This window comes from Chaetura pelagica, unplaced genomic scaffold (genome assembly GCF_000747805.2).
Source record: "Chaetura pelagica isolate M959 unplaced genomic scaffold, ChaPel_1.0 scaffold189, whole genome shotgun sequence".
Taxonomy (NCBI): Eukaryota; Metazoa; Chordata; class Aves; order Apodiformes; family Apodidae; genus Chaetura; species Chaetura pelagica.
This window is the reverse complement of record NW_009970716.1, coordinates 3633814-3650557: the sequence shown is the minus strand read 5'-3', so window position 1 is coordinate 3650557 and position 16744 is coordinate 3633814. Positions and strand designations below refer to the sequence as shown.

Sequence of the window (16744 nt, the reverse complement as noted above, 5' to 3'; positions counted from 1 at the left end):
GTCTTGGTTGGGTGCACAAATCTTCTTTTATGTGTGCTGCTTCGTACGCCGTTGCCTAGACGATCACTGGCTTTCACTAAGGATGTCTGGCTCTCGTAAAGAGTTTGATGTGAAGCAGATTTTAAAAATCCGATGGAAGTGGTTTGGTCATCAGGCACCAGCCCCTAATTCTGCAATTGAAAACCACCAGGGAGACTTCTGGAATAGAGGACAAAATGTAACAACTGCTGGCACAAAGTTTTTAAATTCAGGTAACCTACCTTTAACATCAGTTGGTTACAGAAGGTCCAGCCAACAGGATTTGCAGAATTTTCATCCTTGGCCAATGGCATCCACCTCAGAAATCCCTACATTTGAATTTGCAGCAGAAGACTGTGGAGGTGCACGTTGGCTTGACAGACAACAAACAGATGACAGAGCAAGTGAAGAAGAAAATGAATCAGACAGCAGTTCGTGCAGGTTAATTATTACTTTCCTATTGTGAGAAATGTGTTGTGTTTCACATTTACATGTAGCATGCATATATAGACTAGCCTTTATTCTATCTTAAAATGCTTTAGAAATGTAGCAGCTGCTGTGCATCAGAAACAGGAAATGTTTTATAATCAGGGTTCTGAATGTTTATTTAGGACCTTTTAAAAGGCAGCTTTAGTCAGTGTGGATAAATAAAGACAAACGTGGATGTACTTGTTTTAAACAGTATACCAAGCACATGCTGCTTTGAACTAGGTACTGTCTGTTACCTGGTGATGTTACAGGATACTTTCTAAATTATTTTGAAGCAACACTGATTGTTTAGTTATGCTGAGAGTTAATCCCATGCCAGTTAGGAGAAAACTATAAAAATGTAAGCTTCTTGTAACTGTTACCTGACATTTCCACGTATTTCTATAGGTGAGAGAGATGAATGGTACAAAATACTGAACTGTAAAACAAAGATTTTATTTTTTTTTTTCTTGTGAATATGCAACTGGAAGGAAAAAAAAATTGAAAGCCAACCAATTTGTGCTCTAAAGTGATTGCAGTTGTCTGTCCAGGTATCTTAAGCTGTGTATCTAGCTTAAAAAGAAAAAAAGTTACTGTGTGTATAAAGATGTTTTGGTGTTCTTCTTTCATATATTGTTACTAAAGATGGAACTGCAAAATTTGTTCTTAAATTAAAGGTATTTACCAGTTGTAAATTAGGCAGATTAATAATCTTTCTTGTTAAACATCAATTTAATTATTTTATTTTGTTTTATTGTATAAGTTGGCCATTCTTCACTGAAAATCTTTTTTGTGACTTGTAGTGTGCATAGTGCATAATAGTTAGCTTGCCATTTCAAGTCAATTTTATGATGTTTGCTTTCTTGTTTTTAAGATAACTTTGCCATGATGCAGCATTTCAGAGTGTGTGACTGAAAGCATACACTGTTAAATAAAACCTATTAAGAACAGATCAATCTAGTTTAGTAGTTTGTGTTTTGCATTCCCTAGGAGAGGAATTCATTTAGTGCAAGGGCAAAGTAGTCCATAACATAAACACCTAACTATTTATGGTTTATGTAACCTTTAAAGATTCAAGGAAAGGAGGGAGGGTAAAAATGCTTAGGAGTCAACACAGTGTCTTTGCTTTTATCACTGAATGGCAAAAGTACTAGAATTACAGGGAAAGGAAATCCTGCATTCTGACTCTTCATAGCAGCAGTCTTGTGCTTGCAACAGCTATACAGCTATAAATAATTATCTCTGAAGAGGTCCTATTTTAAGTGATAAATCAGGTATGAATTTTTAAATAGCTGTGCCGTTGGGTAATATATTATATAGGTGTAACATCACTTTCTATTTCAGCAACATCTACTTGTGATGTGAAATTTTTATGTACAGAATTACCCCAAATGGGATATTCTCACCATAGCGAGGTACTCAGTGTAGAAAAAACATGTTATTTTAAGAGATAAATGTGTAGATTGAAATTGCTACAATTTCTTCTTAATCGTAGGAGAAAAATTTAAATATGACAAACCTAATTTTTTACTTTGTAGAACTGGAGAACCACAGATACTTACTTAGGGGATATAAGAAGTCTATATAGCATTGGGGTTGTGTTTTTTGTTGTTGGATTTGTTTGGTTTTTTTGCGGGCAGAGTTGTATACTACAGAAAATGCACATAGGATTTGAATCTACATTTGAATATATAACTGATATCAATACCAGAACTTGCTTTGTATTGTTATCTGTATCTCTAGTCTCATGGGGAGACTGAACTTAAATAATGTTTTGTTCACTCCCTTTGTTAAGAATGTATAAGCTATTAGCCAGACTTACATAGTCTGCCCAACAGCTGGAATTTTTCTGATACTAAGAACTGACTTAAAATGGTCTTTTTTAGTAGTCTAAAATACAAATGCTTGTGTATGGACTTGAGAGGGAAAAAAAACCCAACACCACCAGCACCATTGTGTGGTTTGCAAAGGGCTTTTTTTTTCCATATGAAAACTTTATTGCCTCTGCTAGGAACAAATTGTATATATTAAAATAATCCTTCTTTACAACCTTTTGTAGAAGCTATAGAGGAGCAAAGAGGTAACTCCATAACTTAATGCCCAGTTACAAGTCATAAAAGCATACAGTGACAGAAGCCCCTTTACTGCTTTGTGTGTATCCATCATCCTTCCTTTTTGCTATGTCATATAGAACAGGTAGACAAGCATTTAGACCAGGTCTTTGTCATTATGAAAGCTTTAAATCATTATGTGATTCATTTAGAGGAGAGCTACTGAAGAAGGAATTTGTTATTAGCACAGACCTTCCTATGGCAAGGATAAGCAAATTCCAAGTTCGGTAGCAGATCTTTGACAAAGCCTGCCTCTGAGATGCAAACAGATAATTCAGATTCAGGGATCAGAGCTAATCCAGCTGTAATGCTGTTCACATCATACTCCTACGTGTATTAGCTTGAATTATTGTTTACTGGGCCAGTGAGTTTTGAATTTTTTTGCTTATTTTGTCTCCTAGATTTCCTCTCTTGCTACTGTTTGTTAACTCTTCTACATTCCTGAGGCAATGGTCTTTGTTTTGGATTTGTACACTTTTTAAAATTTTCCAGTAGCTGTGCAGACTCTTGTAAGGCAGATTTAAGCCCATTAGCAATAGATTTGTTTTTCTTAACTTTTTATAAGTGCCTTAGCAGCAGTCCACAGACCTTAACGGTACAGTGGATATCCAGCCAAAAATACCTAGAGCATTCCTAGTATGCTGAGAATTGCATCTGGTTCAGTTCACCCACACATGCATTAAAATATTGGAATTACTTTACTGTAGAGTTAAGTATTGAGATGTATTAAAATATAATAGAAAATGTATATTTATATTTTAACATAAAATATAAGCAACATTTAAGAATTCATCAGTGGTGTCCTAACCTTAACAGCTTAGTAAGATGTCTGTAATGGATTTTAAGACGAGGTCTGGATGTACTGGGTGGGAGCTGGTCTGCAATATTGCTCTGTATGAACAGGCTTGGAGTTAGTACTTTGTAACTTCCAATTGAAGTCTGCCCTGCCCCTTCTCCCCCAACCCAGTTTTCAATCTACAGAAACCTTTCAGACCCCCTATTTGTGCTGTGTATTTCTATATATCTCCTATCACAAAATAATGCAAACTGTCAAGTAAGGACAGTTTGTAGATTCCTTAATTGTGGCATGATAGTAGCATAATACTTGAAATTAAATGAATAACTATAAAAAGAGCAATTTTTTTGCTAGATACATGCATGAATCAGACAAAAATAAGAAACTTTGTTGTTGAAAGACAAGTTGGTTTACACGGGAAAATCTTGGACCTTATAGCTTCTTCCATACTACTGCTAAAATTACAGAATCACAGAATAATTCTAGTAGGAAAAGACCTTTGAGTCCAATCATTAAACCTAACTCTTCTGAGTCTAGATCTAAACTGTATTCCTAAGCATCAGATCTACACGTCTTTTAAGTACCTCCAAGGATGGTGATTCAGCCACCTCCCTGGGCAGCCCCTTCCAGTGTTTAATTACCCTTTCAGTGATTAAGTTTCTTCTAATATCTGATCTAAACCTCCCCTGGCACAGCTTGAGGCCATTTCCTCTTGATCTTCCTCCCTAGTAACAAGCAGTTACTAGCAGTTTTATTCTCTACAAGGCAGTTGTAGAGAGCTATGAGACCTCCCTGTCATATTCTTCACATCTTTCCAGGGTCACTTCTGTCATCTTTCCATTGTCTTTTCTTATCCTGAATTACAATACACCATGGATTTTTGGCAGTCTTTGGTGTTACCATCTGTGGCTTCTTTCTTTTACTTATGCTCTTCCCAGCTTTTGGAAGAGTGTCTTGATTTTTAACCATTGCTTGCTTTTTCCAAGAATCCTTTCAGCATTCTTCTTTTCAACAAACTCCATTCTCTGCAGCTAAGGTTCTTGCCTTACTGACTTTGAAGAAGGAAATATTTTACTCCATACACAGCATAATGTAAAATCATGGAAGCTGGCATATTATTATTTTAGTAAATTGTGTTCTGGTTTCTGTATGCAATAAATTGTCAGCTAGCTTGAAGACAGCAGTGTAAACAACCAAATTGTTCAATAATATTTTAAACTATTTTTAAATGTATGTAAAACTGCAATGCAGGAAACCATCTTAGTGCAGCAAGAAACTTGCCAAATTAAGATCTGTTTAAAATGCAAAAGGTGTATCCTAGCATGTATGCTAATTTGTCCAAGGGGAGACATACTCTGTCTTCTCTAATGTGTATGACCTAAACAATTTCTCTAATGTGTATGTCCTAAACAATTGACTGCCCTTGCCTAAAGATTACTTGAAATTGCAGCAGCTTGTCTAATTATATTATTACAAAAAAATACTGTAGCAGGACGCTCCATCTCAGTTTCCCTTTGTTTCAGTTGCTCTGTCTCTCAGTTTTGCAGCCATGAGCCTGGAGTGGAAAGGTTCTCATGAAAAAGGAAAGGGCCTAGCAAACTCTGAGCTGGTAGCAACCTTGAAAGGTACAAACAGAGGCCAAGTTGTTCCTAACACCAGCTGGTGTCAAAGAACACAGAGCCCAGCCCAGTCACAACCAGGCCTGAAACAGAGATAAAGTAAGAACAAACAGATAAACAAAAGAGTTTGCTTGGTGAAAAAAGAGCCTTCTTGGCTTTTCCCACTGTTTTCCTTATATTCTCCAATGAGAAATTTTGAAGGTATGGCTAAATAGTTAAATGACAGCAGTCAATCCACTTTATTCTATAAAAGCCTAGTCCCTTCTTCAGTTGGGAGAGACTCCTGTACACTTTCCTTAGGAGGTGTGCTGGACCTTCTCCTCTCCAGTGGGGACCCCTGCTTGAGTGATTACTCTTTCAAAGTTGAGAAATGAAACAAGGGACACCTGGCTGTGGCCAGAGAGGGTCAGACATATCAACTCCCTATATGTCTTTATTAACCAGTTTTAAATATTAAAAAATCTTTCACTGTTAAGTTCTAGAACTTTAAGACCTTAGGATCCCTTTTAGATAATTGCAATTATTGTTTTATTATTTTGTCTATGTATTAGTAATTGTTTTTGATCTAGTGTAAGGCCTATTATTAAGTTGCTAGCATTTAAATGGTTAACCTCTGCCAACTAACTATTAGTTGTGCATTTTATTGTTAAGTTTCCTTTTTGCATTATTGCTTTAACATTCTGTCCCGCTATCCTAATATCCCAAGTTCCATGCAATTTGGTTGAGTTTTTATTTGGTGGTTTGGTCGTTAAGACTTTGTTGCTGTTTGCAATAAATCTTGTGTTGTGCATATACATCTCATCTGCTATCTTGCCCAGGTTGGGGCAAATACCTTGAGATCATGAGTTTGCTGTGCAGTATAGCAAATGCAGTGCCCTGTCTCAAAGTAGACAATTGGCTTACCTTTTTGCTGCGTAGGACTTTTTTTTTTCTTTAGTTAGGAAGCACAGTTATTGGAGATTTGTCTGTTCTAGCAAGAGTATAAATGCCTTTGCTGGTTTTTAGCAGCAGTGAAACTTACAGCTTATTGATGATTCACTAGAGTAAATTCCATGTGCTTCATTTATGATTGCAGAGTTCTGCTTTGATCAGACATAGGCTTTTATTTCATTGACGTTATTCTTGGGTTTACATTGCAAGAATCTAACAGATGTGATTTATAGACAGATGTACTATGCATTATTTTTCTTCCTTTTATTATATTCTCTAAGCACAAGGCAGTCACACCCATTTTAGTGCATGTACTTAATCATTTTCATCACTTATCTTTAAACTTTTATTATTTTGAACCTTTTTGAGGTGTGAATAAAACTAGTAATTTTAGTCTTTTTTCTTTGAAATGGTATGATAGTCTTCTAGTGTCTGTATGTGTTGAGATGTCTATATTGGTTTGTTAATTTTCTGTTTATTTACATGTCATGTTTATAAAGGTTATATTTTTATGCATTAATTCATATTTAAATGATTATGTCAGTTGCTTAATTTTCTGAGAAACAAAGTGGTGCTCACTGGAAGCAGTAGTGAGGACAAAAGTGTATTTTTCCCTATCTCTACGGTTTTGCCAGTGTTTACCACTTCTAATGATTCCGTCTACACCAAGTTTGTGTTAGAGAAACACATGTAAAACAGAATTTAAGCCAATTCTATGCATGTTATTCTTGATGGCGTTCCCAGTTTGCACTGTTTTCAGTGTATCTATGGAAGCCATTGGGGTTGGTGCATAGTGCTGCCTGCAAATTTCAGTAGCATAGATAGAGCATTTGCTTTTAGTTTGGTTTTCTAACGGGGCCAAGTTCATACAGCTGTGTTCTTCTGCATCACCTCTGCCATTTCCCTGGTAGCTTTAAAACCCATCAGCAATTTTCATCTTCATGTGAGGGTAGGCAGAAGTCCCAAAGATAATGTCACTCCTTGCAAATGGCAGCTAGTTAATGGAGAGAAACCCAGTTTATTGTCTCCACTGAAAAAAGGCAGGATTCATCTGCTGCAAAGCTGGCAGCACAGCACAGCTTCCCGTTAGTCACGGTATTTGCTGTCTGGTGCCTAGTGAGGCAATGCCTTTGGGAATTGAGGGAAGAGGAGAAGAGCTAAGATGTGTGGTGGTGGATGGAGTGGGAAAAGGAGACAGAGCATGGAAATCTTTTGGAAAACAGACTTCATTTGTTGATTCTGTGAACCAGCCAGTTGAGCCGATGTGGTAGCAGTGTATTTGAGGTTTTTTCCATCAAGATTTTGCAGATAAAAATCCTGTCATAATGCTGCCTGACTCCCTTGTCCAGTCAAGGCTCCAGTAATCAGCTGCACTTCAACATGTTGCTCCTGTCAAAAGAAATGGGAATTTTTAATGCAAGGAAGGAAGTTGTTACTTGCTGCAAAACGTTAGAAGAGGCAAAGTGGTACTTTTATGTAAGGTACTCTACTACATACCCTTGATCCAACTGTTTTACTCTTGTCTTGCAGTAAAACTACATTTTTGCAGATCCATAGGATTTCATATTGTCTTGTGGACAAATTGACCTTTTTCAGAAGAACAAATGAGGTTACAGCTAAACCAGGTGAACTGATCACGATAGTAGACAAAATTTAAATATGAGTTAATTTACGCATAATTTTCAGAGATAAGTTTTAGGACTGAATTTTATACAATTTTTTTCAGAAAAAAAATAATTAGATTAGTTTCAAATTTCATGGTTTGTTCCTCTGTCCCAAAATGAAAAGTTTGAAATGTGTGTTTTATTTTTTTCTTAATGAAGTGGGGTTTTTTTCGTTTTGTTTCAAAGACAAACGTGGAGACATTTAACCTGAACAATGCATTCCTATAAATTATTTTAAAATAATAATTTAAAATGCATAAAATTAAAATGCTTGAAGAAAGTTTTGCAACCTTTGTTATAGCCAAGGTTAATACTTATAGGAATTCATAGGTTGTTAGTTAATATGTGTAATTGCTATGAAATTAATCTCCTTTAAAATTAATTTAAATGTTTTAAAATAATTAAAATAACAAATCATGTTAGTAGGAACAAATTGTTCTTCTCCGTAAAGTTTTAAAAACACCGATGCTTCTTTTTTGAGAGACAGATTTTAGTAAAAGTGAGAGGAAAGAAATTTTGTAAATGTTATGGTTATGCTTTGATTTTATATTGAAAATTGTGCTGTGGCTTTGTTTAAGATACAAAAATGAGGACTGAAATGACACCAGAAGCAGGGGTGTGAATTCTGCTCTCCAGTTGTCATCACCATATATGCTTTTATTTTTAAAACTTGTTTATCACTACTTCACTAGCCCAGTTAATTTGCTTCATTGCTTTGCAGAGAACTGTTACATTGGGCAGAGGTCCCTAGGCCAAACATCCTACTTCAAGAAATAAAATCCTTTAAAAATGAATGGGTTTATGGTATGGCTTATGCATAATTTTTATTTCAAAAAAAGCATACTCTTACATAAATTCTTTATTAGACAGAGAAGTTGAAGACAGTTAACATCTTTAGTATGTGAATGTTTGTCATTAGAGTAGTAAAATGTGTAGCTAGCATGGGAAAGACCTTGTCATTAATGTACATTTTTACAATAATCCTCAAATTGTAACATACTTCATAAAAATTGCTTGGTGCTAGATAGGATCTTTTGGACATATAAACAGAGTAGAACAGAAAGACCAAGAAAAGTGTGATTGAAATTTAAGAATACAAAAAGGAAATCCTACCATCTAACATTCTAAGATACTCATATTATTTCCACTTATTGTTTTAAAAATGCTATGTTAAAGGCATCTGCAGAAAGGTTTCTTTGATATGCTTATCTCATGTGCCAGCAGCTTCAGGCTTTAAGATAATATTCTTAGTTAGTATGTGTAAGGTGTGCGAAGGTCTAATCTATGTGTGGGGAAATTCATACTGTACTTACAGATAATTTTGAGTTGAGAGCCAAATCCAAAAGGAGCAGAGTCACCTTGATACTCAGAGCTGCAGGACCTCATGGCTGGGTGTTTGGTCTGAGCACGGGATTCACAGGTCTCCGTTAGATACCCAGTCTTCCTCTCTCTAGGTGGAGGGGTTGTAGGCCAAGAATTCTGGAAGACATTTCAGTATTACTTCTGGTTCTTTTGCAAGGTTGCTGACTTAAGAGTTGCTTTTTCTGAGTGCTTCTTGCTCAATCACTGTGAGAATGCCATCCCGTTTTGCCAATGTAATGGGTGTTTATGGTTACATGGTAACATTTTTATGGTTATGTAGTTCCATGTTTCACTTGATTCATTCCAAAGCTATCACAAAGAGTATCTGTTTCTGTTTGTCAGAGGACCAGTGGTGGAGCAGAACAAGTGACTCATTGGGGGGAGAATTTGTTGACACTGCTTAAATAAATGGCTAACCACAGCTTCAGAGAGCACATGCAAGATAAGTCCTCCAAGGGAAGTATGTAGGCAGGTATCTAATTTCTGATCCAATACTAGATTTAGGTTTGAATTAAGGGTAAAATTGCTTGGCCTTTTTAGCTATCTGGACCAAAAGAAACCAACTCAAAACTGAAAAGTTAGCATTTTGTTTTGAGGAGCTTAATCTTAGAATTAGTATCCTGGGTTAAGGACTGAGCTGAATCTCGTGGTGAATTTAGTCCTGAGCATGATGCCTGAGTTCATGACATCTTTGTGAAAGCAGGCGTCTGGATGCAGTGTTTGTGAATTCATGTCCTTCCAAATATTATGATAGGTCCAGGGTTTTGTAAAAGTTGCCTGCATTGTGGAAAAACAAGTAGCAGTCAAAGAACTGTGAACAAAAGAAGGTGCTTCCTTCAGTGTACATAATTGGGATTCATCTCCTTTATATTCTGGCCCATACATTCCTTTTATGTTTTCTCTGTTCCTCTTTTCTCCCAAGCAGCTCTGTCTGTATGGACAGAAATAATTTTTCTCCCCAGCCACCCTTGCTTTTCCTCTGTGTTGGTTTCTACTGTGCTAGAGCTCATTTCAGACACATCAGGCTTCATGCAGTAAGAGTGGTGGTATATTGATGTTTCTTAGTGGCTCTTTGCCTTAACCATCTGACAATGCTATGGACACAATTAAGTGATTACACCTTTTTCACAAGGGTTTAGGTTAGGAGTAGGGGAGAAAGTATGAATATGAAGATAAATAAAATAGCAAGGGAATATATATTAAAACAAATATGTACTTAATTTTTTTAATCACATGTGATTTTTATTTTATCATCTCTAGATAGAATTGCTGCACCTTGTGTGAACTAAGATTTCTGTTATTGTCTTCAGCAGAACCTCCATCAGCAGTCATACCTTATCATCTTGTCCAGCTATGGAGCCCTGTACCTCAGATGAATTTTTTCAGGCTCTCAGCCATGCTGAACAAACTTTTAAAAAAATGGAGAATTATCTTAGACACAAACAGCTATGTGATGTGGTGTTAGTTGCTGGTGATCGTAGAATTCCAGCTCACAGGTAAGTTTACTATAATTTACAAATGCACTTTCAAAGTATGTCCTGTGTTGTGTTTTGGGGTTTTTTTAAGGGTAGAACATCTTGAACAATTTAGAATACTTTAAACTTGCTTGGTTTTTAGCATTTATTTGCAAGCTAAAAGTTAATTTGTCCGTTGTATGCAACACAGAGTCAAAACTAATTGTGGTGTTTTCACGTTCTACTTTTTGTCTTCAAGCGTAGTAAGATATTTGCATAACAAAATAAAAATCCCAAAAGTCACAAATTTGCCCTTAAAATTTTATTAGTAGTGGTTTCTGTACCATAGAATGACAGAAAATTTCTCTTTGATTTAATTTTTTCTTTTGCTAAGAAGTTGTTGGAGTCATAATTAGCAATAAGTCTTCTGTCTGCGTGAAGTTTTTTGCTCCCACAGTGAGAAGAATCTTTTGATAGTAGACTGCTGAACACTGACAGTAAGTGTTAGGGTAATGTTTGATCTAATTTAGCCCTCTATGTGTCATCTGTGTAATTAGCAGATCATACATTATGACACTTAAAAGCTAGGACAATACCAAAAGATTGTGAAAAGAAGGTGTGAATGACCAAAGCATGTTACAGTATTTAATGCACAGTATTAATAGTTCAAATAAGAACCTCGATGTAATTAAGCTGTGGTGTCAAAAAATTAGTTGTACAACACAAATAGTAGCCCAAAGCACTCCTATTTTCTATTTCTCATTCCTACCCCACAGTGAAACTATAGCTTGATACTGTAATAATATTAATATAATAATATAAATTAAAAGGTGGGAAGAAGTTGCTGGCTTGGGTTTGGTATTTTTCTTTAAAAGCCAGATCTGTGCTTTTATTCAGGTACCATCCACATGTTGTGTTGACACAGCAGAAGGAATGATAGCATACAGATTGTAACTGACTTGAGGAGCAGGAAGCCAGTTAAGTCATACCTTACTATTGCTCTCAGAGACTTCACTTCATGAAACTTCATTTTTAAACAGCCATTATCCCTGATTTTTCCAAGTTGATTTACACAAATCTGTCACAAACCTTTATTTAGTCTTATATGAGGGGAGAAGACGGGCAACTCTCCACAAAATCATACTGCAGTTACTACTAAAATGGGTGGTCCTTCTCTCTACCCAAACCCTGACCTGAATTCCTTTGTAAACACAGCCAGTTAGCAGTGGATGGTGATGAATACTTTTTGGAGAGACAATAGGATGAGCAAGAGAATTTGGCTTTCCCTGTGGCTACAGAGTTGCTTAAGATTGATCTTCACTTCATTCAAATTAGTCCCTGTGGAAGGAGCAAATCAGATGAGTACAGGGCATGCACACACCTCTAGTGGATTTGCACCTGCTGAAGTAATTTGGAAGTCAAAGATCTTTGGAGTGCTGTAAACAGGAAAAAAATGTGATTATAAGAAAGGAAATAATTTTCTCCCTTATGTAGCCAAGATATTACCTTTGCAATATACGGTTCCAGAAGATGGTTTATATCATAGTCTAAAAGTATAGAAAGAGTACAGAGAACAGCCGTAACTATCTTGTAAAGATTGGAAGATTTTTATTTATTTTTTTTGCAACAAGGTAAGCACAAAGATAGCATGCTATGAAATTCTTTAATGTGGTTTGAACCTGTTTCTCATATAATTAGAGAACTGACTTTGCTTCTCTAGATTCTGCTACTGTATCTATTTCTGTAGTGCACTAGGCACATGCTACCACCTGTTATTTGTTCTGGTCTTCTCTTCTTAGGAAGAGAAACATCTTACTGTAGCTGGTACATTGTGTTTTAAACATGCATGAAAGTTAAGGCCAAAGAAGCGCACCCTGTCCTTTTAGCAGGAGATGGGAGGCTTATGATTGCCCTTAGTTCACTTTATATTGTGGGAGCAACTTAGAAAGAAGCTTTCCCTTTTGCATAGTAAGTTCTTACTCGTTTTTGTTGGTTTTTTTTTTTGCAACAAGGTAAGCACAAAGTAGCATGCTATGAAATTCTTTAATGTGGTTTGAACCTGTTTCTCATATAATTAGAGAACTGACTTTGCTTCTCTAGATTCTGCTACTGTATCTATTTCTGTAGTGCACTAGGCACATGCTACCACCTGTTATTTGTTCTGGTCTTCTCTTCTTAGGAAGAGAAACATCTTACTGTAGCTGGTACATTGTGTTTTAAACATGCATGAAAGTTAAGGCCAAAGAAGCGCACCCTGTCCTTTTAGCAGGAGATGGGAGGCTTATGATTGCCCTTAGTTCACTTTATATTGTGGGAGCAACTTAGAAAGAAGCTTTCCCTTTTGCATAGTAAGTTCTTACTCGTTTTTGTTGGTTTTTTTTTTTCACAGAGAAACATAGCAATAACTACAGTTTTCATCTCAGTACCTCCGAAGTACCTGACTGTAAACTGAACTTTCCCATAGAGGGAAAGCTAAAGATGTAAATCTTAAATTTAGTTCAGAATTTGGTAGAAATTCAGCAAGAAGAGGGGTTTTATGTACTTGTAGTAGCCTATGTTATAAGAAAAAAATTCTGTAGGATTTTTTACTGTTTGCATCAAAGTTATGACTTATTGTTGCCTGCAAGCTGCAGCAATGAGTGTATTTCAGAACACTAGTCATTATTTTATCTTGAGACTTAAAAAGCAACAAAAGATGCAGTAAATAAGTATTAGCTTAATGGCTTGGCATTCCAAAGTATATAGGAAAATACCAAGTTCACTTAAACTGGACACTTTTTTAAACTTTTTTTTTCTTAACAGAGATAGAAGGGATTTTTGTAATATGTGACTACACAGAATTGCTAAGAACATATTTCATTATTCTTGCTAATCATGCTCATATGACGAGAGAAGATTATTCAGATTTTCTGTTCTGAGCTTTATATTTTTAATAGTTCCTGTATTTTTTCTTATTTCTAAGTTTCTACTTTTGATGATACTTGAATGTTCTGAGGTGTATGATACATGTTTTTAGAGAAAAGAGCAGTGAGTTTGGTGTCTGCAATAGTAATAAGAACAGGTAATACATTACTTCAAAATTATGGTTTGTATTTAGTCAATGAATTCAGGCTATGAGTCTACTACTCGAAGACTATCACGTAGTCATGATTTTTCTCATGTCAGTTTCTATGATTCTAAGACTGTTTATCTTCTGCTGAGCTGAAATTATAGCTAAGAACTTAGGGGATCAGAAAATGAGTCGGAAAGGTAACAGTTCTTCACATGGAAAAAGTGTGTTATAGTCCCACTACCTTAGCCTGCAGCTCCTTACAGAAATTTTGACAAGCTTCTAATTAAATTTAAGTTTTTATATCAGGTGTTTTTTGTGTGTGCACTGCAATTGCAGATGTCTAGGTAATTTCTTACATTCCTATTCATTATGTTCAGGTAACTGCTATATCTTGTAATAAAAGTTTGTTTTGTTTTGTAATAACCTGCTGATCAGAATATTCATAAAAGAAAAGGGATGTCTGTGTAAGTTCCTGGCCAGAAGGGATCTAAAGCCTGCTCTGCATCCTTTCACCAGCAATCTAAATATCTGGGCATATCTTTCTGTGATTATCTTTCTTCCTATTGACATTGAAAGATGGATACAAAAGACATGGGACTGAAGGAAAGAAGGCAAATGGAAGCTTATGTACTTTAGGGGTTAGGAAGCTTGTTTGGTAGAGCACAAAGCCTGGTTTGCAGACATCTTTTATCTTAAGGCTTAATTTATCTTTGTACTTCTTTTCCATATGGCTTAATAATACTTTGACAGTCTGTATTGCTTTTGTTTGTAAATCCTTCACTGCAGCTTTTTTTTGTTTTAGCTACAAAGCATCTTTTTAGAAAGTCAGAGTATATAAAAAAGCAGTTCTGTGATAGCTTTATGTTAAAAAGATACTATCACTACTATCTGTGATTGTTTTGTAAAATTTTACTAAAGGCTTTATTGTAATAATAATTTTAGTGTCAGAAGCAGCAAAAAAATTTTTAAAGGTTTGATTTCCCTGGAAGAGACCTATACTTGGAATAATTTTAACATAAACATACTGCATGTATTTTTAGGTATTCCTTGTTTTTTTCAACAACTTTAATTTAAATAAATACGGATCTATTAATAGTGTGGGACAGCACTACTTTCACGTATTATTTTTGTTACTTACATGTATTATTTATTAAGTGCTTCATACTAGGATGCATGAACTATTCAGTATCACCTTACAACTTTGGTGAATGCTATTAATGAGTCTCCTAGGACTATTTTCAGCTGTCACACAGCTTCACACAAGGACTTGTCTGGGAGTTGTCCCTTTTATGTCTAAGGTAGTAAGAAGCTTCACTTTATTCTGTCAGGTGAACCAGGTTGGGAGACACTAGTCTGTAAATTGCCAGGTTTGACAGCTGTCATCATTTTATGCAGTAATTGCTTTGAAGACCTAGAAAACTGTCTAAATGATGCAGCTTGTGCCAATTCCAACAAAAAGTTAAATTGCATTAAAGCATACTATGCTTACATGTATTTTACTGACTCAGTAGAAGACTCTTCAAAATAAGTTAAGCCGTCACAGTAAATGTTTCTATTTTTGGATCAGTACAAACCACAGAAATTAAAGACATCAGTATCATTGGAACTTCCTGTGAGAACCAGGAGATGTACTGAAACACTCAGATTTTGTCAGTATTTAACTCATAGCTGTAGAGCATTTTTCCACAGAGATTACATGTTCAGACATCTTACAATCTCCCAGATAAAAATTCTGGTATTCATGTATTCCTTTTTCTCCACATTTTTCCTGTGCGCTGGAAAAGAGCAGCCAACCTACTGTATATAATTCAGTAGCCAAATTCTTGTGACTACAAAGAGCAAAGTATTTGGCGGTAGCTGGTAATTAGGTAAGAAGGAGAGCAAAGGTAAATACGTTCAATATCCACAGTTGAACAATACAATGCCAACTTTAGTAAGGTTTTTTCTTGGTGGGTTTCTATTTTTGCACTGCCTCTCTGATGTCAATGTATGCTGATTTGTGGACTAATGATGAAAGCAATATTACTGTTAAGAGAAAAAAAAGGCTACAAACTCAGAATACAAAAACCATAGTTTTCTTCCATTTCTAAACTGAGAAAAGGCTGTATTTTGTAACCTCAGTAGTATCAGTGAACTCCTGATATGGATGAATGTGTTAATTTTAATTATTATAATAAATAACACAGACATTCTCTTTGTTATGTACTAACAGAGCTGTAACAGCTCATACTCACAATCTCCTTGTTAAATAAAGTGTAGTTTTTATAGTCATTTCACAGATTTTCTTTTGAAAAATCATATATTTCATTTAGCTCTTTTAGAACTTCTTTGGAAAAATTATCAAATACAGATGTGAAAAGTCTTCCGTGGATTCTTCGTGAACATATTAGGTGCTTCACGTTGTATAATCTGTATGTTGGAATGCAGTTTAATTTCCAACAATCAAAAAAAAAGGTTGAAAGAAAAATTAGTTGCTAGCTATGAGACTGAAAGATCAATGAACAAGTGGGTGTCAAATGGCATGAGTAAAGTAGTAATTGATTTTAATTGACTACTGGGAAAAACACAGGACAAGGAAAGTCCAATTGGCTGAAGATCTGCCTGTATTTTGTTTTATGCTAATTCAGTGTCACCTTGATGCATTGTCACTGTATCTTGTAATCCCCTTTTTTTGAAAGAATGTTTGGTTTTTGTAATTTATTTGAATTAAAAGTGTGAATACCTGTTCTAAGGCTTTTCATTGTGAACATACTTCTTAGCTAAAATTATTATAAAACTGTTACCAGTATAATTTATGCTTTGGTATATTACTTGTATTAATCTACTCCTGGGCTACACATTCTGTTTCGGCATCTGCAGGTCACTCTCTGGAAAGCACTTAATGCTGTGAAACATGCATACCTTCTCATGAATCTGAACAGAAGTTTGCATAAATAGTAAATGGATTGTATTTTAAATTTCTAATAGTTTATTTTGGAGCACTTTTAGACTGGAAATTACAGGGAGAAATTTGCTGTTATCAAACAGCTGGTATAAGGTATTTGTCTGGAGCCTCAGGATAATACTTAGCATTTTTTCAGCAGCTTTCAGTAAGATATGTATAGTCCAACCATTTTCTAAATGATAGTGCTGCTAGCTAAACCATTTGCATTGCTGAGGGAAGAAAAAAAGAAAATAAAAACAACCCCCAAACCATGTTAAGGTTGTGTTTTAGGTTCTGTTTCCTATCACAGAGACCTTTCTTTTTCAGGCTGTATTCCGTGGAGAAGT

The 16744-nt window shown here is 35.5% G+C and overlaps 1 protein-coding gene across 3 annotated transcripts in view; it reads left to right on the top strand.

The window, feature by feature from the left end:
* KLHL5 (kelch-like family member 5) overlaps positions 1–16744 on the top strand; it is a 40037-nt gene continuing 23293 nt past the window's right edge. The window contains exons 1-2 of one of the 3 annotated variants that reach the window (XM_010006116.1): positions 1–459; positions 10282–10464. In XM_010006116.1, coding sequence (XP_010004418.1) covers positions 83–459; positions 10282–10464 — 560 coding nt within the window. In that variant the 5' untranslated portion in view covers positions 1–82. Of the gene's footprint in view, positions 460–10278; positions 10465–16744 lie in introns of all 3 variants that reach the window. The other 2 variants (XM_010006115.1, XM_010006117.1) reach the window with 2 other exon arrangements.